The sequence below is a fragment of the Xyrauchen texanus genome, chromosome 48 (assembly GCF_025860055.1).
Source record: "Xyrauchen texanus isolate HMW12.3.18 chromosome 48, RBS_HiC_50CHRs, whole genome shotgun sequence".
NCBI lineage: Eukaryota > Metazoa > Chordata > Actinopteri > Cypriniformes > Catostomidae > Xyrauchen > Xyrauchen texanus.
This window is the reverse complement of record NC_068323.1, coordinates 12,355,714-12,381,205: the sequence shown is the minus strand read 5'-3', so window position 1 is coordinate 12,381,205 and position 25,492 is coordinate 12,355,714. Positions and strand designations below refer to the sequence as shown.

At 40.4% G+C, this 25,492-nt stretch overlaps 1 protein-coding gene across 4 annotated transcripts in view; it reads left to right on the top strand.

Moving 5' to 3' along the window:
- Positions 1 to 25,492, top strand: part of LOC127639550 (nuclear factor 1 A-type) — a 163,677-nt gene that overhangs the window by 119,198 nt on the left and 18,987 nt on the right. The window contains exons 6-11 of one of the 4 annotated variants that reach the window (XM_052121614.1): positions 41 to 168; positions 3,188 to 3,238; positions 9,513 to 9,641; positions 16,032 to 16,210; positions 17,449 to 17,614; positions 18,138 to 18,229. In XM_052121614.1, coding sequence (XP_051977574.1) covers positions 41 to 168; positions 3,188 to 3,238; positions 9,513 to 9,641; positions 16,032 to 16,210; positions 17,449 to 17,614; positions 18,138 to 18,229 — 745 coding nt within the window. The remainder of the gene's footprint in view (positions 1 to 40; positions 169 to 3,187; positions 3,239 to 9,512; positions 9,642 to 16,031; positions 16,211 to 17,448; positions 17,615 to 18,137; positions 18,230 to 25,492) is intronic. The other 3 variants (XM_052121615.1, XM_052121616.1, XM_052121617.1) reach the window with 3 other exon arrangements.

Here is a 25,492-nt window from a genome sequence, read left to right as displayed (position 1 = left end):
GTCCTTTCTCAAATTGTCATCTCACTTTCTCTTCGTACAGTTCTGCAAAGCGCATTAAATGCATGGAGGATGATGTGGACAGCCCGGGAGAGGAGTCCTACTACCCAGGTCAGGGACGCTCGCCTGGCAGCGGCAGCCAAGCCAGCAGCTGGCATGAAGTGGAGCCAGGTAACCGTCCACCCTGAAACTCAGCCTCCCCCCAGCGCTACCACACACACATTCACACACAGTGGGTTGCGGGAGGAGAGCGGGTGATCAGGTCTGGTGTGTGTGTGTTTGTGCAACCTGTGCTGTGTGCTGGTTGTGGGTTGGCAGCAGCTGTGTAGGGATTATTTCTGTTTCTTCTGTTTTGGGGTTTCCAGCATCTCTGATCTTTTTCTCTGGATCTGACATTTTGGAGAATTGTTTTGTTAATTTTTTTAATGATTTGTACTGTCTGCCCTCCTCAGTCCATCTGATTACAAGTTAACCATAGAAGGCTTGTAGATACAAAATCATTTAACTTCATACCCATGTGTCTACTAATGATGCTATCAATGTATGAAGGGTCCCATAACACAGCGTGTGAATGGATTGTGTGTGTGTATTTGGGTGAACCTAGTTTTTTATGCAGTGTTAGGTTGTGGAATTATAATTAGCTTTATATAGTCACAAAGTAAGTCCCCGTTTAGAAGCAAGCATGTAGCTAGGTAAACGTATGTGCCACTTGTGCTGATTCATCTAGGTCCACTCATTGTGTATGTGTCCTATAAATGGCGCCGCATTGCCACAGAGCAGAGGACTGTAAATCTGTCCTGCTAGAAAGTGTCTTCAATCAGTCTCTCTCTCTCTCTCTCTCTCTCTCTCTCTCTCTCACTCTCTCTCATTCCCTCAGTTTTAGAAATAGATGCTGCATATTGGACAGAAATACAGTAGAGTGAAAACATGTGTCCCACATTATGGCCAGGTTAGGACAGAACTAAAGGAGGGCACCAGAGGGCATGATAATTGTTAAATAGTCTGAAACAGAGACTTTCTAAAACGCTCCCCATTACCACATACTTTGGAAAACTACAACATTAGGAAGGATTAAAACTTAAATGGATTAGTGTGGATGTGGTCTTTGGTACTTTTGTGATGGTCTAGCTGGTTTGAAGTAATCCTAACTCAGTAAAAGTTCTCAGTTTATTTCAAGTTAGTTCGGCATGACTAAAGTCATGACTTTCGGTCCTAACTTATGAGACACACTTGGTTCGGCGCATGTTTGTTTTTGCGTGCAACCAGTGAAAATGATACAATAGAATGTTGGAGTCACAGTCTTCAGTCAATTGAGACCACATCCACACTAATACATTTAGTTTGAAAACGCATTGATTTTGCTTCATTTATGGCTCTAATCCACACTGGAACGACGTATTCCTCCAACGAAACTTTTGACTTTCATAAGTGCTTTCTAGTATGGCATATTTGGAAAAGGATAACAAACAAAACAAAAAAAATTACGTAGCAATGCAAATCAGTTGTCGAACCCTAACCCCAACACTTATCTCTTCTCTCTGTCTCTTTCCCTCTCTGATTCACATTTAGTTTGGTGGTGGCTCAGATTTTCTTTCCATACCCCAGTGAGAGCCGCCCACCCTCCCTTTCCCCTTAAACGTAAATACAAATCCAGCCTACTGTATTCTGAGAACTGTTATCTAATATCATCCCACGCCCAGGAGGCCGTCTGCTGTTTATTTGAAAACAACTTTCATGTACATGATGCTGCTGCTAAACTAAAGCTGAAGCTAAGCGTTTTAATCCCAATACAGCAGCTGATTTCCACCCCAATCGCCCCTTCCTCTCGTGATATCATAATGGGAATAGCCCCAGCCACTGAATGTTTCCTTTCTCCATAGATAAATAAGGAAATGTGGTTTCGGATGCAGACCGGTACCTATGGAAGAAAACAGACTTAGATGGAGGGATATAATGGAGAATAAAAAGAAAGACGGCAAACAAGTGTAATGACTGAAACCCACCTGAAATGAAAGAGTGGAAATCCTTAAGGCGAGGGTACACTTGTTTTTATGTGTGCCATTACATCTTGTGCACGGTTGAGCGCTTTAGCCTTTCGAAGTATACATTTTGACCGTAACCCATATGGATGGTTTCGACGCATGTGCACTGCATCTGTTTTGCGAAAGTTGTACACTGTCTGCGTGTCTACGAAAAACTGTGCTGCACCGGTACAGTCAACGGACAGTCACTCTGCACGAGACGTGGATGCACATGAAACAAACTAAGTATACTTTGGCCTTTAAAAATCCTTAGAAGAAAGCCTAGATGATGAAAACTCAAAACATACTCTACTCAAGTACATGAACGCAAACTCTTCCAGCTACAAAAGCTTAATTGTCAGACCATATTTCATAACTCAACACAAGTATGCATTGCATTCTCAGTAGGGCTATAAGGGGTGCTTCAGCAGGAAATAGTGTGTGTGTGTGTGTGTGCGTGTGTGCGTGTGTGTGTTGTGTGTGTGTGTGAGCTGAGCACATGACAGGGTACAACATATCTGACATGAATAGTTGAATTGCTAAGGTATTGCACATTTGCTTCTACACCTCTGTGGTGGGGAGAGCAAGAGAAAGACACAGTGGGTGTGGCATCAAGCCTAGGAGAGGCATTTACTGGAAATAATAATAAAAAATGTTTTGGGGGGAAATAGTGTCCAAGGGGAAAAGTGTCCAAAATAAAGGGGAATCTGGCATCCTCGTGGTGAAACAGTTGCTCAGTGAAGGTTGGGGGGGCGTTCATGGACTGGCCAGGCTTGAGCGGGGTCCAACGGCGACACACGCTCCCCTTCTGGATCTGTGGTGCGTGGGGCAGCATCATCGTTAGCGGTCTGTCTCCCCAGGCCCTCGGCAGGAATGAGGGGACGCGTTGCCGGACCTGCTCCTCGGACCCCGGTGACACATCTAACTCGCACTGGATTGCCGTCGGACCCTGCGCAAGCCTGGGCTCAAGCCCCCTTTGTTTTGAACACTTTTTTCCCCATTTTTTGAAATTTTTTGTTTATTGTTATTTCCAATAGATGCCTCTCCGATGCTTAATGCCACACCCACTGTGTCCATCTCTTGCTCACTCCGCAACACCTCTTATTCACCCTGCCTCTTTTTGTTCTTTTGTCCCTTCTTATTTCTTTCTCCTTCCTGGTCTTTCAAAGCTGGATATAAACTGCGTGGCACGCTAGCTAGTTCGTTCATCTCAAGACAAGGTAAAACTACGTCAATGTTGTCACCTTTCCCCACCTCATCTTCCCTCCTAACCCAAAAAGGAGCTTGTACATTGTGCTGTCTAGTTTTGTTGTAGTTGTTTCGTATCTTTCTTTTGTTGTATTTTGGATCAGGTGATTTTGTTCCCCCACCTGCTTTTCCCCCCACAACCATCTCTACCACAAAAAAGTAATGAAGGAAAACAGAAGAATGTTTTGTCTTCCAGAAACAACATAATCCCTGCCCCATGAGACTCCTGTGATATGTATGTGTGCATGACGTCATCCATAACCATTATCTGAGCATCTGGATATGTTTGCATTTAAGTGACATATCTTTATGTTTTTAAGTGTACAATGTCTGTAGAAGCTGTGTATTTTATGTATATACTATATTTTATGGAAGTGCAAACTACATATTTTCCAATTTGATCATTTGTTGAGTTTTCTGAATGACTAGTCAACTAGTCAGTATTAAAGAAGCCGAATTAAGCTGGTTTAGATCAGACATGTTTTTGAAGGGTATATAAAGTATACTGTATGTTTACATTTACATTTATGCATTTGGCAGACGCTTTTATCCAAAGCGACTTACAGAGCACTTATTACAGGGACAATCCCCCTGGAGCAACCTGGAGTTAAGTGCCTTGCTCAAGGACGCAATGGTGGTGGCTGTGGGACTCGAACCAGCGTCCTTCTGATTATCAAATTACAAGTTATGTGCTTAGACCACTACACCACCACTACTCCACTTTTATGTATGTATACATAAAAAACAACATGGAAAAAGAAATCTAGATAAACTCACTAGTCAAGTTGACTAGTAGGTTGTTTGACGACTAGTTGACCATTCTGCCTCATCACTGTGTGAGTCTGTTCTGTTGTTTTTGCTTGAATGTGAGACGGAATGTGCGTGTAAATGAAGAGGGTGAGAGAGTGAGTTTTGACCTCTGGATCACTCACCCGTCACCCATGAGTGATCATATTTCCCGGCCAATCAGAAACTTCCATCCATTTTTCAGCCATTGTGTTGAGCGCCAAAACAACTATGACATCACAAGTGCTTGTCATGGTTGTCATCTGTTTGATTTGTGTCCCTTTCCGTGAATTTGCCCTGAAAAGTGTGTTGTTGTGCATCTGTTTGTGTGGCCTCTATCTCTATTTGGTAGCGGATGAACACATTGTAATGAACACCTGTAAATTGGAGTGTGTTGAGGCTAGTTTGGGTAGATTCACTGCCTGCTGCAGCCAGGGCAACACTGATTGATGTGCGGGAAGGGATGCCGAGCGTTTCAGGACGAGAGCGATGGAGAGCAGCAGAGATGTGCTCAATACAGAATTGCTTCCTTGCCCGTCTGGGTCCCATCTATTTGTCAGCTGTGTGGAAGGAGAAAAGGAGAGAAGAGGAGAAACGGGCCAGGACCAGTGCCCAGCATGTAATAATACCTCGGAAAGGAAAGTGCTGACTATGTTCAGGCTTTGATTCCAACTGACAGAACCTTTTCAAGTGTTCATTACTCACTCCAAGACATCAGGCCCCGTTCACCCAAACACAGACACTTACACACATACACAATTCAAAGAGAACTGTCCACCAACCCACAGTGTTCAGTCTGTTTTCTCTTTGGTTTTTCTTACTACATGGCACCATCCCATCCCACTCAGAACCACATCCTTAGAAAACAGTACACGTACAATGAACAAGGCCTCAGCCGGTCTTACATGGTTTCTAGCTGGTCACATATGGTCATCAACAGACATGTTCACAAGTCTGATGCATAGTCAAATCATCAAAAGTCCAAGACTTTTAAAATTTAGAACAAGCTGTAGTTTTGCTTTATGTTGTTGTCAACATTGCTTTGATGATTTTCAAGTTGCTGATTTGTCCATAATTGGTCCAAGTCAAGTCACAAGTCAATTGTTTACCTGTAGGGCTGCAGCGAACCATTATTTTAATGCTCGACTAATCTAATGATTATTAAAACCATTATTCAACTATTCGGGCAATTATTGCAAAGATTAATCATTAGCTTTTACCAACTATTCAGCTTGTGCCCAGAGATAAAAGGTTGTATTAAACGTGCTTACTAAAAATAAAGAGGCCAAAATCATCTTTTAAAAAACACCTATAAAAAACATTCACTGAATTTAACGGGGGGAAAAATACTTAAGTTAAATTCAGTAAAAAATTCACTGCAATTTTTATCAAGTGTTTTTGTCTTGTTTTCCATTGAAATTGTCTAAAAATACTTAAAACAAGATACATTTACTTTAATAGCAACGTATTAAGAATTGCTTACAGAGAATGTATCTTGAACATAATTGTATTTTGTATGTAAGTGTATTTTTTCATTTGATTATACTTCTGCCAGTGCAGTTAAGAATAAATATACTCATATTCAAGATATATTCTCTAAAAGCAAGTTTTTAAGGATTTAAGATATTTTCAATATTCTTAATATAATATTCAACATTCTCAGATAACAAATGTTTCATCTGCAGTATAGCTCCTAAATTAAATGTATGTTGTTAAAAGAGTTTTAGATAATTATATTGGAAAACAAAAACAAATCAAAAACATATTTTGTTGGGGCCTGGGTAGCTCAACGAGTAAAGACGCTGACTACGCCCCTGGAGTCGCAAGTTCAAATCCAGGGAGTGCTGAGTGACTCCAGCCAGGTCTCCTATGCAAACAAATTGGCCCGGTTGCAAGGGTGGGTAGAGCCATATGGGTAACCTCCTCGTGGTCACTATTATGTGGTTCTCAGTGGGGCGCATGGTGAGTTTTGCATGGATGCCAATGAGAATAGCGTGAAGCCTCCACGTGGATGTCTCCTTGATAACGTGCTCAACAAGCCACGTGATATGATGATACGGTTTGACGGTTTTAGACGTGGAGGCTACTGAGATTCGTCCTCCACCACCCTGATTGAGGCGAGTCACTACGCCACCACGAGGACTTAGAGCTCATTGGGAATTGGGCTTTCCAAATTGGGAAGAAAAGGGGAGAAAAAACAAACTTATTTTGTTGCAGTGTATAATAGGACGAAGACTGCCCTCTCTTTCCTTTTTGTTCTCTTCTATACATCTTAAGCTCACAGAAAAAACAAACTCTCTCTTCTGAATAAAGCTGCGTAATGCTCATTTTCTTAAGAAACACACAGTGACGCATATATTATGATTCAATACGTCTCGAGCCATCACGTTATAATCTAGCTGCAGCAAGCGTGCACTTGAGGGACGAGTGTCCCCCCCGCATTAGAGAGCGAATCATAGATGCGGCACTAACCACACAGAGAAATGCCAGTTTCGAGTTTGTACTTATTTACATGACCTGCTTCATTATTATTTGAACTTTAATAAAGGATGCATTAAAGATATAACGCTGGCGTGTTTACTTTAAAGGCGCTCGACACACAAGTATTACTTAAGCGGAACAGCAGCTCCAGCTCTGCTTTATTTCACAATGTAAGTGCTTCTGTATTGACTTATTTTGTATTTTTTTATAATTCCCTCATACTGTGCGATCAACATCAGCTGAAGTTGTTTGGAAAGTTTGGAGTGCATCTGGACTGTGAGCTGTCTTCTTCCTCTCCTCAATCAGGCGCGAGCTGAAGTGCTCCTCTCACACACCATCAAAAGTTTCATTTGATCTCATTTTACATTAAATAAGATCAAATGACTATTCAACAACAACAAATTTTGTCTAAATGTTTTATTGTCTAATTTGACTAATTGTTTCAGCCCTACTAAGTCTAAGTCTAAAGAGTTTCCATCTCTGGAAATTTCATTTCCAATCATCAGCTGGTTCAAATTGGTCTAGATGATTAATCTTGTGGACCTTGTTTCTATCTGTCGGTCGGTCGGTGATAGGGTTATTTATGGTCTAAAATTATTATGATTAGCAATATAAAAGTAATAGAAGTCTGTGGTATTTCCTCATTTAGATAAGTAAACGTGTGTTTGTGTGTGATGAATGACTCTGTAAAACATTGTAAAGCTGTATTAAGCCAATGCTAATGTGCTTGATGGCTTCTTCCTTATAACCTTTTTTATATATTCATATTAAAGTAACCATTATCTCTTTACGGTTTCATTGACCTCTTAAATGACCATCTAAAGTGACCATCTTATTTGAATAAATTCACTTTATAATAAACCGGATAAAGGTGTTTTAGCCTCTTGTCTTGTGATCAGTTGTGCTGGGGAGAGATGCTCTCTTTCTGTCTGTCTTGTTTTCTCTCTCTTTCTTGCGCCTGAAAGGGGAAGGAGTCTGCGAGGGCTGGAGAAACCAAGGATGACTTCTGATTATACATACCCACACATAAGTGCACACCAACACACACATGCACATTTAACCCACCCATATCTTAATATCTAACATCTAAAATTATTTAAAAACAAAAAGCTTTGAGCTTGGTATGTGGTGCCTGTTCTTCTAGAATGGCATTGATGTAACCACGCAGCATACTTGTGGACAGCAATAGGAGAGTGAAGGCTGCTGGCTAAAACCATGAATACAACTTTAGCCACAGATGATTGAATTGCTCCAGCTAAATTTGCTAGCGTCTGGATGAAGTTGTTCCTGAGGAGTGGGGTGGGGGGAATGGATGGCTCTCAGGGAGAAATAAGACCTTATATCCTGTCCCAGTGTAGAAGAATGGACTAAATGCTTTGACTAGGTGACGAATGGGCCAGCAGTGTCTCTTAATTGCCCCCTCTATTTGCAGCTCATTCTTATCAATTTGCTTTCCAAACCTCATGCGGTAAATTGGCAGTGGGGTTTCCCTCACATCTTTTTTATGCAAGAGTGAAGGGTAGAGACTGAAAATGAGGCAGTATGGGAACGCTAATGCGGGAGGGGGCAGTTAAACTAAAGTGACTGAGCATGCACTAACAGACTCCAGTCATTCTTGGTTGACTCATGTTAGCCTGTGCATCTGAACTGTTGCTCGCATTAACCCCTGCCAAAGCAAAGCTGCCTGCCAGACTATGAATGTGAATGCTGTGTGCTTTGCATCCCTAACTCCTCTTCCCTCCATGCCTGTTCACATTTTCTCTCTTCTGTTTCTTCACCACATCTTTGTACGCTCATCTTTAGTCCCTTTAAAACGTAATTTCATTCCACTAGCCCAGGGGTATGGTACAAAAGATACTTTTGAAACAGTCTGCCAAATCAGAGATCTTTTGTTTTGCCTTGTTTTTGTTTTGTTTTTTGCAGGAGCCATTTTACCATTAATAACTAACCTCACTCTCATAATATTAGAAATACCTCATTGCCTGTAATTGACCCAATGATCACCTAGCTATAACGGTTAATTTAGCAGTTTGAGAAAGGAAGAATACATTTTTGGATAAGTTTGTCCTCAGATGTTTTAATTTTAACCTTTTAACTGTGCACATATATTTGTTTTGACAGTCAAGCCCTGGGAAAACAAGTTTTTTTTTGCAACAAGGCTATTTTTAATAGCAATTTAATCGGTGTGTTTAATGGTCAGTACATTTACATGTGCAGCAATCAAGCTACAGCGAGTTTTGCATACTCGAGCTACAGTCTTGATCAGTCTGTTCACTTTTACACAAGACACAATGTGTAATTGAATATTTGAAGGAAGTACAATCAGCTAAGGAAGTGTGAATACACTTGGTCACAGGTCACCCCTGTCTTTTTGAGCATGTGCATAATGCCAAGGCCAATTTGGTTTTATTAATGTTTACACGATTAACATGTTTCAAAAAGCCGGGCTACAATAGCATTATCTAGGGCTGTTAGACCAACTTTGCAAAAATTAGACTGATATGATTTCAGTCAGACTAAAGCATCTACACGACATTTAAAAAGTAAATTATTTGGTTCAGTCCACCTGAAATCAAACCTTTGAAGTTCATGTAAATGTACTGAGTGAAATATTAGCCATAGATTTTATTGACACTAAAAGCAGACTTTACAACCAGGACAAAACTCTTGACTTTGTCTTCAGACATCATCATCCATTAGACAGCACTATGAATATAGGCGTGATCTTGCATTTTACTGGGACAGATAATGCCATTCTGGCCGTTTTGAGGTACCCTCCTCTTTCACTTTCTACAGATTGGTTATGTCCCATGTAGTGTATTCTGTGCCACACCCCACTGGGCCTTGCAACAATCTCCCCTGCTGTCTTTCCCCCCCATCAACCAACCCACCCCTCTTGTCCGCTCTCTCTCCTTTCCGCCAGCCTGTGTCTACATGACCTTGCGTTATTAAATTGCACTTATCAATCATTCTTGCCAGGGATGCCATCGCCTACCACATTAAAGAAGTCAGAGAAGTCTGGTTTCAGCAGCCCCGTGCCTACGCAGATCTCTTCCCCCCGAACGGCATTCACACACCATCATCGACCTGTCATTACAGGACCCAGAGGTGAGGTCCCTACCCCAAAACTACACCACTACTCACCCCTCCATGCCCCCCCTTTCTTCCCCAAGCCCCTATCCCCAGCCAGCAAACCACTAGTCTCAGACGGCACTCCACAGACCACCCACAGTAGGTTTGCTAACCGCTGTATGCATATTGCACAGAAAACGGGAAAACACTTTCTCAATCTCAGAATTGCTAATCAGATTGACTGGTTTGAAACAACTTTCGTAACTTCCTCTGCACTGTGACACTATTTTTCTATGTTTTTTCTTTACAATCATTCACAGAGACCATGTCACTCAATTGTTATGATATAAAGTATCTCGGATAACTCTGCTCCTAAACGGCACATAATATAAAGCAAACTGATTGATACTTTTAATTGTCCATATGTATACCTGGCATTTGAAACAGGATGACGATAAATGAAGGTTGTCCAAAACTTTTTGAAATTTGTCAACTTTAGCCACATTTGGAGGTGGTAGAAAATGCATATGTCCATATTGGGCTCATAGTGTAAATGTTCTTCTGTTCGAATGTGTTCAAACAGCAGCAAAGCACCGCCTACACACCTGTCAATCAATCTATGTGTTACCATGCTGGTTACGAAAGTAAATAACCGACCAATTGGAAAATGTAATAAAACATTGTTTTTGATGTTTAATGTTATAAAAATCAGACAACCTACCCTCGAAATCCAAGGTTAAGTAGTCCAAAAAGATACAAGCATGTGTAAGTGGTGATATGTGTTGCTTGTCAATTTGTGATTGGATCGACCAAAACACATAATCCGTGATGCAGTCCAGACCTTACCTTTTAGACTAAAGTCTGGTTACGCAAGACTAGCAAACCCCCTGCTGTCCCCTTAACCACTATTCCTACACACCCCACAGTGTGTCTCTGTGTAAAGTGTTTGGATGAGTGGGATATTTTCTGTCTGAGACAGTGTGGCTAAAAGTGAGGGAAAGTTAGCTTGTAGTTATTTGCAGCTTGTTAAAATTGGACAGTTGTTGACAAACATGCCAAGGATATGTGGTCAATTTTTTGAGTGTAATCGAAGTATCTCACCCCATCCAGCTGCTTGATTTACATTTGTTTAATGTAAACACAACCGGATCTCTGAGTGTGACTTACGCAAGGGTTAGTATTCTCCGTGAACAAGGCTTTATCAGAAGGTTGCTTAGATCAGGCTATCGGGACATATTGTCACTGGCAGTGAGTGGTTCTGTCAAAAGATAAGGACAGTTTTTAATCAAACACTCACTCATAAAAGCAAACAGAAACACGGCTGCTACAGTACATACTCTTGTCTTTGCAGTTATGAGTTACAGTGAGGTAAATAAACTCCCATTTGAATTTATGGTCCGTTGGCTGGCTTGTGGTTTTCCATTGTAGATTCAAATCAAATTTTTTTCTCTTGTCCAGTATTAAATGAGCTATATACAAAGGTCAAGGTTTAGTTTATGGAATAGTTATGGAACATTTCAAAGTGTTCATAATGTATGAGCATTTGCCTCAATAACTTTGATGTAATACGTTTTGAATGGAATGAGATAAGACTTTGTTGGAGGGGTCCTCAGGCTTTTAGTCATAAAAGAATCTCTTATTTTAGTTATGTTCTTTATTTACTGCATATAAACTGTGCCAAAGGGCTTGTTTTCAACATTAATTACTTTATATTTATTGATACGTTGAAGTGCACAGCTTAATTTTTGAGGCTAATAGATTTAAATCAAGTTTGGAAGTGGTTTTGCTGTCACATTTTGTATTTTCGTACTTTACGCCCATGTGGAAGTAAAGAAAAATGAACTACGATTGCATATGCAGTAGAGGCTAAATCCATTAATCTATTATTGATTTAAAGTAGCTGAGATTCGCCTGCCTCTCTTTTAATACTTTTAAAATGTTTTAATATGTCAAACCTGGTGCGGTTTAAGCGGCTAGAAGAGATGGGTGGGGAAGCCTAAAACGTTCCCTTCTAAAACCATTGAAGAATTTTAAAAGTACCTAAATCTGTCCTCCCTTTCAATTGTCCGTGCGACATTGTAACACTTGCTCTCCACTCGTTTTCTGTGTTATTCAAACACCCTGTAGGGTGAAGTGGGGACCTGTTGCTGATCGCTTTAATAAAAAAAAAGTCTTTAGTTATTATTTTGATAATCCACCATTCAAGGAAAGTTGGCAACAATGGGTCGGCAGGAAAAAAGGTTGCAGAGAGTGAAAAAAAAGATCAGTGAACCAATACGATTTGCAAAGTGGAACTAATCCCGAGCCTTTTCTATTACGCACATAGCCCTCACGCGAGTGGTAGCACAATGGCAACAGAGGAGCCGCGCTCAGCCAACTGCTGGAGTCTGCCTCCTTTTCAGTGCATAGTTATCATTTCCATATTTGCTTTGGGAGAAATGTGTCAGCTGGACCCCCCCTCCATTTACTCACGGGCCACCCACTACCTTTAAGGCTGGCCTGTGCCTCTTTTGGTTCAACTGCCATCAGTAACAGGGTGATATTGATGGGAAATAGGGACTTTTCTTCTCCCCTGTAGACATCTACTCCACTGCTGTACTTTGCAAACATGCCATTGTGATGTGTATGATAGACATAAACAAATAAAAATCAACACGTTTTTAAATGAAAAACATATTCGTTTTGACATGGCCTTAGAAGTCAGCTGGCTATGTTCATAATAGGCATTAAGGCAGCTCACTCAGTTTAGGAAAAGCTTTTATATCCACAGCATCATGTGAAACCCCATCTCCAAAGAGTGCTTCTTCAACCGACCAGGTTCTCTTTGAGCATTCCCACCATTTGATGCTCTATGCTTTCAAACATGGTGGCATCATACAAAAAAAAAAAGCCAGCTGGTTAATAAAGCATGAAGAAGTAATTTCTAAGGATCAGACTCCTTTCATGGGGCTTCCATGCTCTCCTTTTGTCTATAGTTAAGATACTGCTCGTCTCAGAGCTTCCCTGCTCCTCCTTACGGTTGTGTGTTCTGTTATTAGTCTCATCTCCACCCCCTTTTTAATTCATGAGCTCATGCTAGCCTCTTTCAGCCCATGAATGGGGTTTTTCCCCATGCATTACATGAATATTAAGGCACAGGAGACAGAGTCTCCAATTGGCGCAACTGAGAGCATTCCCTCAATGTTACAATGGAAGAGTCACGTCTGAACGGCCTCGAAAGTGTCAAAGGAATTGTCATCTTGCAGCCTTTACAACTTGTGACATGGTCCAACTATGTTTACTTGTAATTTTCCATCCAAATAAGCACCATTAATGAATAAGTACGTGACAAGGGTGCAGGCCATTTAAGTAATTGGCTATCATTCCACAACACTTAGATTCTGTTGTCGAGTCAAGGAAAGAAAAGGCTTTTTTTGTCCCAGCACACTAATTTACTGGGACCATTTGCATAATTGACAAAGGAGGTTTCCAGAAACATTTCACCCTAGTTGATGTGAGCTGTTAAGGGGCCATTTACAATGGTCACCAGTCCTGTGACACATAGTTTAAACCTAATCTATGGTTTGTTTGACCCTATAGAACTTACAACTCCCAAATGATTCAAAGACGTAACAGGTTTGGCAAGGTGAAACATCACGCTGTGGTCCAGTCTCAACATGTTGCCTCCAGATAGATGCTGTTATGCCAATTGGATCTACTTCTTACAATAACTGAGCAGAAACCATATGCTGTTCAAGTGTTTCATTAAGTTAGCTCTTGGATTATAAATAGCACCCATGAATTTCATGGAAAAGACCATTGAATGCCTTTCTCTAGGCCAGTGGGTTTCTAAGTTCTGCTTTGGTTTTGTGGTTCAATATATACTGTATGTGCTACATGGGCTGATTCGCTTGGACTAGCATTGAAGTGTTTTGGGGCACTTTTTGACATTTTAGTCACTCTTTAATGTCTGAATGTCATTATATAAGATACACATTATTTAACCAACTTTCATCTGCAAACAATGTTGCCACAGCTTTTCTCAGAACTACACTTTCCTTAGCCATTTTGTCAAGTTACTGTACTTTTAACTATGGGCATGTTCCACAAAGTTTGACAAGCAGAAAATATCTGAATATCTTTTGTCTTAATTTTAAATAATATATTTATTGGCCCAGTAGCAATTGGTTTGATATTTTGTTATATATAATGCATAGCCATTCTTAAGTGTGGCTGAAGTTTCCAAAACCTTTTGGGGCCACTTCACATACAGTATTGTTCTGTGTTTGTGAGTGCATGTTTCTCATATGCACCTCCACATGTAGGAGATACAAGTATGAGTATGTGTTCCACTCAAATCCTGACTCAGCTTTGAAAAGGGTGTGTCTCAGTGGGGGTCAGTTGCTACGGCAGAGCCTAGGCATACAGGGCTAATCCAGTAGACGAGTGATAGTAAAGAATATATTTGTGCACGTCTATGTATTTGAACTACCACAGCCGGTCTCCTTGTAAAAGTTTTCATTCCACCCCTAACAAAAAAGATCCATGACTTAAAAAGACGGCATCGAGAAAGGGACTTCGGACAACGATTCCAAAAGAAGGGCAGGAGAGAGTCATCCATTCCATTATTACTGTAAATACAATGGCTACATCGCAGCCCCAGCGTCCAGAGTTTCCAGTCACCCTCTATTGACAGAGCCATAAATCAAGGGCCAAGCTAAGTGAATTACTGCAGTAGGGGGGCTGTGGTTTTAACAATGTTTATGTAGTATCAGCTTACCATCTCTCCTGAAAGAGAACGAGAGAGAGCGATTGGAGAGGGTGAGTGCGGAGTCTTATTAACTCTCCTGCGATACATCACAGGCTTAAAGACCCTGCACTGCTGCACATCCCAGGCATTATACTAATAACCAATAACCGAATATTACCTCTATTAAGACCCGCCTAATTAGATTGTGCCGGTTACAATTAAATACTTGATAAGGTCCGATCCATTAAAGGACTTTCAGTCTCAGGGCGATCTGAAGGGCTGCCGGCAAGGTGCGTCAGAGCAGAGGACGATACATCACCCTCTTCCATGAGACGGTTACATTTTTTAATAGTTAGTTTGTTCGTGACGACATTGTATTATTGAAATGAGGACATGTCAAAATTGTATGTGCGCATTTGCGTGGCGTGGATTCTGCCAGCATCCTTTTGCTAATTTAACAAGGGGAGTGTAGCAAGCACCACGTGAAGCACTCTCTGTCGTTACTCTTACGAGTTTAATCGGATGTGTGGATTTTTCAAGTGCTGTTGACTGAACAGCTGGTTGTTACAGTGGCTACCCATTGTTTCGAGCAGGTGCATGAATTGTGTGCATGAGTGCGTTCTGTCATAGACTTTAGTCAGAATAGACCGCATATTTAATTCGACTTGAATGAAAACGAAGCTGCGAGGGATAGAAGTACAGTCTATTAAATTTGTCCTACCATTTTAAAGGGATAGTTCACACAAAATGTGTTGTTACTTACAAACATGGAACAAGCAGCATACAGTGACCAGTGCTTGTCAAACTCGAAAAAGAACAAAACACAATACTATAGCTTTGTATGAGGAACAGGCCGAATTTAAGTGATTATTCACTAACAAAATCTCATCAATTATAGCTCTCAAATCTCATTCGTTCATACTCAAACTTAGTGCGTTAGGATATCGCCAGCTTTGATGTAATTGGTTCTCAAGTGTCTTTTAACTGATCACAACATGACAAATTTCAATATGCAGAAGCGTAAGTGAGATTGTTAAGGCCGAAACGTACCCTACGCAAGTACATGAACACGGCGCTTTCTAGCTGTACAAGATCGATTTCATGCATTATTGCATTCCAAAAGATGTTGCAACGCAATTCATAATGCAACACAAGTATGAGTTGCATTCCCAACATTGCCAGAAGGGACGCTATAGTGGATATTAGTGTGAACTGTGCACTTGGCTGTTGACATGGCAGAGCTACAGTCTGAAGAGAATATTGCTGAGCAAGCAAGTTAATGTTAACATGTTTATAGCAAGTTACCTAAATTATAACATGTACACAGAACACATAACATCGCCTCCTTGAGTACTGATGTTTCAACCAGACCATACACTGGCAATGTGTTGGCCAGGTGTTCGCATCTGCATACACGTTCTTGCACTAAGGATGTTTCTAGCCTTTAGGGCAACATTTACTGTGAACCTTACGAGAGAGTGTGTGCAAATATTTTGAAACAGTCAGCCCAAACTAGATGCTTCACCTCTTTGTCTATGTCACCATCTGCATGACCAATCCACCCAAGCACAATTCCACCAAGCACAATGTCTGCATCCTGTCTTCATGGACCCTAATGCCCCTCTACTCCACTCTTCCCTTTTACTCTCCTTCTGTCCTTTCTAACCAAACTCATCTCTCTCTCTCTCTTCTTTCAGCGAGTCCTCACGCCACACCGTCAAGTCTTCATTTCCCGACGTCGCCAATCATCCAGCAGCCCGGCTCCTACTTCTCCCACCACGCCATTCGCTACCACCCCCAGGAGACGCTCAAGGAGTTTGTCCAACTTGTCTGCCCTGACAGTGGTCAGCAAGCTGGACAGGTGGGCTTCCTTAATGTAAGAATTAGCATTTTTGTATATGCACACATTCCCCTATTTCCATTTTACATATTGTACTTGTTCATAGTGATTTAACATAGTTATTCATGAGTTGATGCAATGTCTGTGCATGTTGCATAAGATGTATAAGAAGATTGTATAAGCTAAACATAGTCTTCGCAAGAATATGAATGCTAGGCTTCAAGCGATGCAAGCTTGATTCCATGTGCTGGCAAAAAATGAATTCATAAAACAATGCAACAATGTAAATTTTCGTTGTCTCCGACAGTTAGTATTCTCCTTCAGTTCTTGCTGAGCAAGTTGGTTAAAGTTAGTTAAACTGTTGACATGTTTATATTTAGCTACCTGAACAACAAAATATTAGTTCTTTTGGCACAGAGAGTTTAAGGTAGCTCTACCGACCCCCTAAAGTACTGAGGTTTGTTACCACCACAGTAACGTTAGAACAGGGCGGTGTGGTGGCCAAGCATTCGCATTTGCATACTTGCACAGGAGTGCCAAGTTATAAAGAACTTTAACTTTTAAAAATTATTCTCAAGACACCTGCGGTCTGATTTATTTGTTGCGCCACATATAGCTTTTTACCACAAGAATGCTTTCGGTCTGAACAGCCCCTTATGAGTTACTGTTTGTCTAGACTTTAGACTCTAGATGTTAAATTGATACACAGCTTCTAAATCTGAATTTAGATTTTTAGGCAACACTTTTTTTTACACATTTCATCTGATTACAAGCACATGCACATAAAGCAATGCTGTACAAAAATAAACTAAGCTAGCCATAATTCGAATGTGCATGTTTACATGCACAATCTTGCTCCGATTATGCTTAATAAGCCAACAATGTGTAAGATCATGTGTGGGGGTAATAAATCTGATCCCTGCACTAGAGTGACCTAACTCGGTTACGGACACACCGATATGGCCCTGTGGCCCTGACGGCCGTTTGGGTCATAGATTATGAAATGTGAATTGCGCAGAGCAGCAGAATTGTTTATGACTCGGAGCAGCTGAAAAATGCTGAGCACCATCTCTCTGATTCTTCTGATGTGCACATGTGTGTGGTTAGAACACAATTGTGTGTGCGTGATATATTTACAGTTTTTGCTGTGCCTTCTGGTCATACGTGTCCGTAGTCGGGGGTGCGTATGTACTTATGGGGCTTGGAAATTGAAAGCTAGGATGTGATATGCATTTTCATGTTTTTTAATTTCCTTTTACTATCACTCTTTCAAGCCTAACGGGAGCAGTCAAGGGAAGGTGCACAACCCGTTCCTGCCCACCCCCATGCTACCCCCTCCTCCGCCTCCCCCCATGGCGCGACCCGTGCCCTTGCCTGTGCCAGACTCCAAACCTCCCTCCACCTCCACCGAGGGAGGAGGCAACTCCCCCACCTCGCCAAGTGAGTATTCAACCTCTGTTATGGCCCATCACCTGGCTTCACACACACTCATACACACATTTCCTTTTCTATAATGGTGAGGACTTTCCCTTGACTTCTGTTGTTTTTACACAGAGCCTAATACAGTATTTTCTATCCCTAACACTACCTTTTACATCTAACCTTCAAAGGTCATAAATAAAGACATTATTTATGATGTTTCCTCATGGGGGCCATTGGCTGGTCCCAATCATGATTTCAGGCTTTACTATCTTGCACTAGAATGTTGGCAAAACTTGACCCACATGCACGCTCAATACCAATCCTGTATTACATGTAGAGCCAGAACATAAAGAGTCTAGGTTTTCCCAAGGGAGTGTAAGTTTATCTAGAATGTTTTTCATAATGAATAGAATATTTCATCAACCATGCATTTTGTCCATATCAAGCCTTAGTTTACAAGCCATCCTCTCAATAGCTGTACTGTTCTCGACACAATATTGATATTAATCTTGTTTGTGTTTGTATGTAATTCTCACCACAGCCTATTCCACACCGAGCACGTCTCCCGCTCAGCGCTTTGTCAGCGTGGGCCCCAGAGACCCCAGCTTTGTAAATATCCCTCAGCAGCCTCAGGTGAGTACACACACACCCACACATCCACCCAAATCCCTCAAAGTCCATCAAGAGTCCTTGTTTTCTGTCATAATTGGCTTTGAGCAGTTTTATTGCAGCTCTAAGCAAATTTCTCTCTCTCTCTCTCTCTCTCACACACACACACACTCACTACAAGTACTCATAGCTGATTTATTACACATGTAATTCGCGTGTTCTGACTCAGATTCCACTGCATGGTGGCCATAGCCATGATTTACACCCCTGACACACAAATATGTGCTACGCATCAGTTGTCATATGGTACAATTTACAATCTGACACAACTAGTACAGTCAGGCCAATGAATCAGATCACATTTGAACAATTTTAGACAAATTAACAGCTTTGAAAAAATAATCATACCTGGAAGTATTAGACCTCCCTCTCTCTCTTTCTCCCTCCCTCCCTCTCTCTCCCTCCCTCCCTCTGTCTCTCTCTCTCACTCTGTATACTATATATATATATAAATGTTTGTGTCAGTATACTGGCATATATTGTTATAATTTTGAGTATATGTTCTTTTAAATAAAATACCCAGTTAAATGAAACTGCATTGTTTTATATAGGTTGCATTCTCATTTATTTTTGCACATTTTTAAGTAATTTCAATGTCAAAACGTTTCCCAATTAACCTCAATTTGCCATATTTTATAGAATAAAATCTGGATTTCAATATTTCTTAGTTAATGTTGTGAAGCAATTTGCTCATTTAAATAAAATATCCATTTAAGTTCAGCAATTTTGCCCTAAATTCTTTCATTTAGCATATTTAGTAGTATCTTGTAGGGTGCATTCAGATGTTTTTTTTTATTTATTTTTTATTTAAATGTCAAAAAGTGGTCCAATTTACCTGAATTCTCCCTATATGCTATAATACAATCTTTTTTTAATATTTCTGAGTAAATGTTGAGAAATATTTTGCTTATTTAAATAAAATATTCATATAACTTTGCATATTTTGCATATCATATCGGGTGCATTCATGTTTATTTTTCCCCAAACTTTGACAGTCATTTCAAAATATATATAGATAATTAAAATATATATATATATATATATATATATATATATATATATATATATATAATAAAATAAAATATCCCAAATGCTATCATTTAGTTGTAATAGATCTTATAGGGTGCATTCAGATTTATTTTGCCAATTTTTGACAGTCTATTTTTTCAATGTGAAAAACTGACCCAATTTACCTACATTCACCCTATATGCTTTAATACATTCAAGATGATGTTGAGAAACATTACATATCCAAGTCATTTCAATGTCAAAAACAGGCCCAATTTACCTGATTTCACCCTATTTGATAGTATACAATTGGTATCTGTGTCTGCATCAGCCATTGAGGGTCAACTATTCTTAAACACCTACATTGCCAACATCACAGCCACCATGTTGATGTACACGAACTTGCGTTTGTTTTGCAGTCATCTAAAATGTTAGCGCCACTGGAATGCTTATGCAGCGTTTAAACGTAATCTTCACACACATGCCCACATGGATGCACATGCACACACACACATACTGTATATCTCCAGTGACAAATACTGCCAGCGCTGACACCTATCCCAACAAACATGAGCTCTCATTTACTGCTATAACATACACACACACACAGCAGGGATGACTACGCTCATAGAGAATACACTGAAGACTAGAGAGAACAGAGAGAGAAAGAGATTTTGTGCATTTGTAATATGTCCTGAGGCCTGCAGCAGCCTCTCATCGATTTATTGACTGTGTCGCAGGCCGCAAGACACGCATCTCCCAGTAGAATGGAGGCAGGTGTTTGTCAGGCCGGCTGGGAGGAGAGCGGGGGGTGGGTGGGTGGGTTGTTATTATTTATTGTTTGTATTTATTTATTACTCCTCCCCCCTCTACCTCCTCGTCTCTCTCTGTCCTTCTTTCTAGCACATTCTCTCTCCCTCTTTTCTCTCACAGGAGGTTGCAAGGATTTGTACTTCTATCCATCTACATTTAAGACTGATCTGCCACTCATCTTTATTCTCTATTCTTTATTGTCCTTGCTGATTTGAAAGAGGGGTTGTTACAGTTTTGAAAGCTTTTAATATATAAATATTCTGTTTTTAATTTCTGTTTAGTATGAGTTTAATGTGGTGTGCAAAAAGTGAACTGTGGTCGGTCAGATGGCCTGTTCTTGTCTAAGCGGGTGGTTTTTGGCGAATAATGCATTGTTAGCAAGGTCTGAAATTAGCCAATGTTTGGGGCAAATATGGCACCAAAGGTGAAAAAAATGCCCCAGATATTTTAACTATTTGGGGAAAAAAGGTCCCAGTAGTGAATTCCTATTTTTTTCCTTCATTTTAGCATTGTGAAACCATGAAAGCAAATAAATGAACACCCCTCAGACCCGAATTGTTGCTGGTAGGTGCTTGGACAGAGTTGCAATGCACATACATGCAGTGCTTCTGGAGCTAGCTAAATTTCTTATCTTGTGAGCAGCGTGCCAAACTATTGTTCTACTTTTCAACATCCTAACACCAACAAATACCAAATTCTGAATAATGAAACGTCTACTGAGTACCATCACCCACTGTGTCAGTGAACTCTGTGAGGCTCTGTCTAGCCAAACAGTGATTTGACTGAGAGTTTATATTGCAGCACTGTTTGAGTCACAGGCTGGCCATATTGACAAGCCTGTGACCCCACGGCAGGATTCGGTCGCACCATTTCATTGGCCTAGTAAGCTGGTGCAGACCATCCCGGGGCGGGGAGGACAAAAGTTACCCACGGTGGCTGACGTGTTTCGGTGGGTTGGAGTATAAAGGAGAGCAAAATTGACGGGCAGACAAGAATGAAGTGACCCTAACTGTAAACATTCCTAGAAGCCTGGCCATGGTAACCAGGCAGAGAGTGAGAGACGGGACAGTAGGGAGGGATGATGGAGGGGTCTTTCATGGGAGGAGAAGAAGGAAATAAAAGAGAAGGGTGGTGTGAGGGTGGCAGCGCCCTCAGGGGTTTGCTGCCATGGGAGCTGTTGGCGATTGCCCTCGGAGATGGAGAGGTTGGCACCACATGCAGGGATATAGGGAGGCAGTTTGGGACGGTGCCCTGTGAATGGTTGGTTCTCACACAAACATACACACATCGGCACATGATTGTTAAGACCCACAATCTGTATGTGTTTTGCCAGTGTTTTCTGCACCACTAGCACCGGCACTGAATCTTCAGTGGTGCCTTGGCAAATAATTCATATTAAAATTAATTAATATAATTTATAAAATGAAATATCATTTCTAATAAATATAATTATATTGAAAAATATATATTTTAAATTAAATTATAAATGGCATGTAATTTATTTAGATTATTATATTTATAATATATTTGTGTGGATCTGTAGCTTCATTCTCTGTTGACCTCTTTCAACAACAAGAGGTTCCCTCACTGGATGTTTTTTGTTTTTGGCACCATTCTGAGATAATTCTAGAGACTGTTGTGTGAAAACCCTATGAGATCAGCAGTTGCAGAAATACTCAAACCAGCCCGTCTGGCACAACAATCATGCCAATCAACGGTCCAAATCACTGAGATCACATTTTTCCCCATTCTGATGGTTGATGTGAACATTAACTGAAGCTCCTGACCCGTATCTGTATGATTTTATGCACCACACTGCTGCCACACAACTGGTGATTAGATAATCGCATGGATGATTTTTGGTGCCAGATGGGCTGGTTTGAGTATTTCTGTAACTGCTGATCTCCTGGGATTTTCACACTTAAAAATAGGTTTTATAATTCCAAAAATGTATACTAATTTATCTTAATCAATACTTAACTATTCAATTATTGTTATTAAATTAATTATATTTTAAAGTTAAATAAAAAAGTTTAATAAAAATGATTCATGTTAATTAATTATAATTTAACCTAACTGAATATTACAGTATTTTCTATAGTGCTGTTGTCTGTGTTTTATACAAGCTATAAGCCACTTAAGTCTGTGATTACAGTGATTTTACTAAAGGTAAGGGGCGTTTGAAATGCTTCTTTATCAGCTGTGCACAAAAATTAACATACAGCGCAACCAGTGTTGTCAGATTTGCGAATAAATGACACAAATGAGCCTCTTCTTTTTCTGATTTGGTCATAAAAACTCACTTGGGGCTCACACGCAATATAAAACTTTGTAGCAAACACTGCACTTTGCTAATCAAATAAACACACACACACAAGTTGGCTAGTCACACTGTATGATGGCATTTTGGAGACAAGATAAACCAGAACATTTTCAACTCGATCAAATAAATTTTGATCAGTGAAAAACTGCAAACACCAGCATGCACAGGCCCGTAATCTGTGTTTAATTGTGCCGCCAACAGGGACTGCAGCCTGTCCCCCTTCCCGAAGCGATGCCGATAAAGCAATGATTCATAAACTGCTTTTTTAATCTGAACAATCTGGGAGGAACTGGATGTGTGATAGGGAGTGCAGATACAGGCATTAAATCTGCCCCTTGGAGACTGGGACGAGAGCTCTGGCACCCTTGGCTTTTATTCCTTTCCTATAAATGTTAGTATACAGAAGAGATAGCATCAATAATTGACTCTTGTCCTCCATGTCAATTTGCCATTGTTAAGCATCTACAGAGAAAGTCCCCACAAAACAGGCCTAACAATTATTACTCAAATTCATAATACATTTTCATTTGAGAGACAAAGAAAAGGTTCTGAAAAGGTTGCAGGAAAATGTTTAATTGTAGTGCCTCCTTAAAGACCCTATGAAATCTTTTTTTAAATAGCAGCCTGGACTCAATCACATTACCTACAATTTTGCTAAATCATTTTTATTACATTGCATTTTAATTGATTGATTTATTTTGGCATTTATACATTTCATGACCTTTCTATCAACCCTGCTATATCTTTTAATAGTTGCCAAAAAGGAATAGGCTGAAGCAAAAGCTTATTAAACCGGTCGCACAATGGATGAGAAGCACCGCATTGCGGCTAGGACACGGGACAGGTGTATCAAACACAGGGCACGTCAATGAGGTTCACACAAAAGTTACCAAGGTTTTTCCCTTCTTCAAGACAACACTAGAGTTAATAATCTATGAGTTGGGTCAAATTTTATGCAAAATATGCGAGTTGTGCTCCGTGGCGTGGAAGAAATTTGAGCAATCTCCGGAGTCGTAGCTGAGCGCCGACAAACGGCATTCGGCGGCGGTGGTGTGTGTATCTTCATTGAAAACGGTTGTTTCTAATTTTAGAGCGCACCATGTCGTCTGCCAGACACATCCGGTGTGCGACCCCCTTAATGCCTACCCTTTTTGCCTCTCTATTTAGATATTCACTCCTCAATATTTCCATCAACAATCCATTTTCACAACTTGTAAATAAAAAAGAAAAGAAAATAGAAGATGTTTTAAGAAGATAATTATTTTCACATGGCTTGTTGGGCGTATTGCAGCAGTTTCCGGTTAAAACAAACACTAGAGGTGCTACAATAACGACTTTTGACACAATCACGAGTAAAACAGCAGTTCATAAACACTTTTCCTCTGTTCCTCACACAATGCTTTCTTATGACATCTAAACACTTTTACTTTAGAGCTTGACTTGTAAGGTATTTTAACATTTGCATTACATGACCAACTACATTTACAAGCTTGTTCGAGTGTGATTAAATTGTGCAGTCGCTCAACTGAGAGAGCGTTGCATTTGCAATGCAAAGGACCGGATTACAAGATCTGAAGAGCATGCGAGTCGACATATGAGCTGAAACATCACAAAAAGACTTGGTTGCTTCAGTAATTGCGTATTTCATCTAAAACGCAATTACTCGTTAGGTTTAGCATTTTGGGTGGGGGGGTAGGTTTTGTTGATTTAAAACTGGACACAGCATTAACCTTCAAAACCTCATCGGTTTGGTTGAAAATGTAACTCGCTTTTAGCACCACACAGTGAACATTTCACCTTGGACTTACTGTGTAAGGAACAACATTTTGCAAAACATTTCTCCATTTGATTCTTGCTAGTCTTTGCAGGTTGTATAAGTGGAAGGAACATTCTCATATTAGGGAGCCTTTTGTTGAACATCAGTATGTGTAGTGCAGGTTGAGTGAACTATAATTTTGGAAAGAAAAACACAGTGAATTTTAAATGTGCATATCTGCTAAAATTGTATTTTGTCCACTTTTAGGAGTACACTAAAATATAGCTGGTTTCCAAACTAGTACACATGGACTAAAAGCCACAAAACATCCATTTTGATTCTTCAGTAGTGATGTTTAAAAGTCTGCTAATTTAAAATGGAGTTGTTTGGTTTGCTATGATCAGCACCTTGTCTAGCCCCAAGTCGATGTGCAAGCAAAGCTGTTGCAGCTCCATTATTGCATGAGATAGGACATGCATTTCCTCTCAAGTCCAGAAGGGGGCAGAACACCAGACGGTGTGACACAAATAAATTACCCATGATTGATTTCAGCTCTATGCTCCGTGTCACACCCCAGAAAATCACAGGCTCCTGTTTCTGTCTGAGCGCATACACATTTCCACAAATCTGGGCAATATCTCAGTCTGGGAGATGGAGAGGGAGAAAAACAGACTGCCTTTCTTCCTCTATGCACACCTGTGTACATTACCGCACCAGCACCGCCACTCTCTGTTCTACCTCTAATAATAAACAACATGAATGTTTATTACCCCCGTAGGTGTGAGCTGTTTGTTTGGGGTCCTTTAATGGACTACGGAGCTTTCTTTTTTCCGTAGCGTCTGATAGCAAAATGTAAATAAATAATGTAGTAAATGTCTGGAGGGTCCCGCAGGGAGCTGTAATACGTGGGGGGGGTGGTTTGGGTTTGAGATGGCTTTTATAAGCACTGCTCTCTAGGCCTGGGCTGGTTTGCATTACATGAGGCTGAATTCCTCCGAGATGACACTCATCCTCGGGCACTTTAGCGCGGCCGCTGACTCAGCAGTCCTCCGTCCTGATGAGATTACTTCTGCCATTGACAGAGTTAAAGGACCAGCAGAAGATTCTCAGCCCCTTTTTCTATCAATCTCTCTCTCTAGGTTGTACACCACAATCTAGGTTCGACACAATTTCAGTTAGTGAAACCAATACCAGTGAAATGTCACGATTCTTGTACTACTGTACTGATACTGTAGAAAGGTTGATTTTGTTATATTTTATATTTATGGTATTTAATACCAATTTGATACCAAAATACATATAAAGATACTTTAGTAATTTCTCTTCC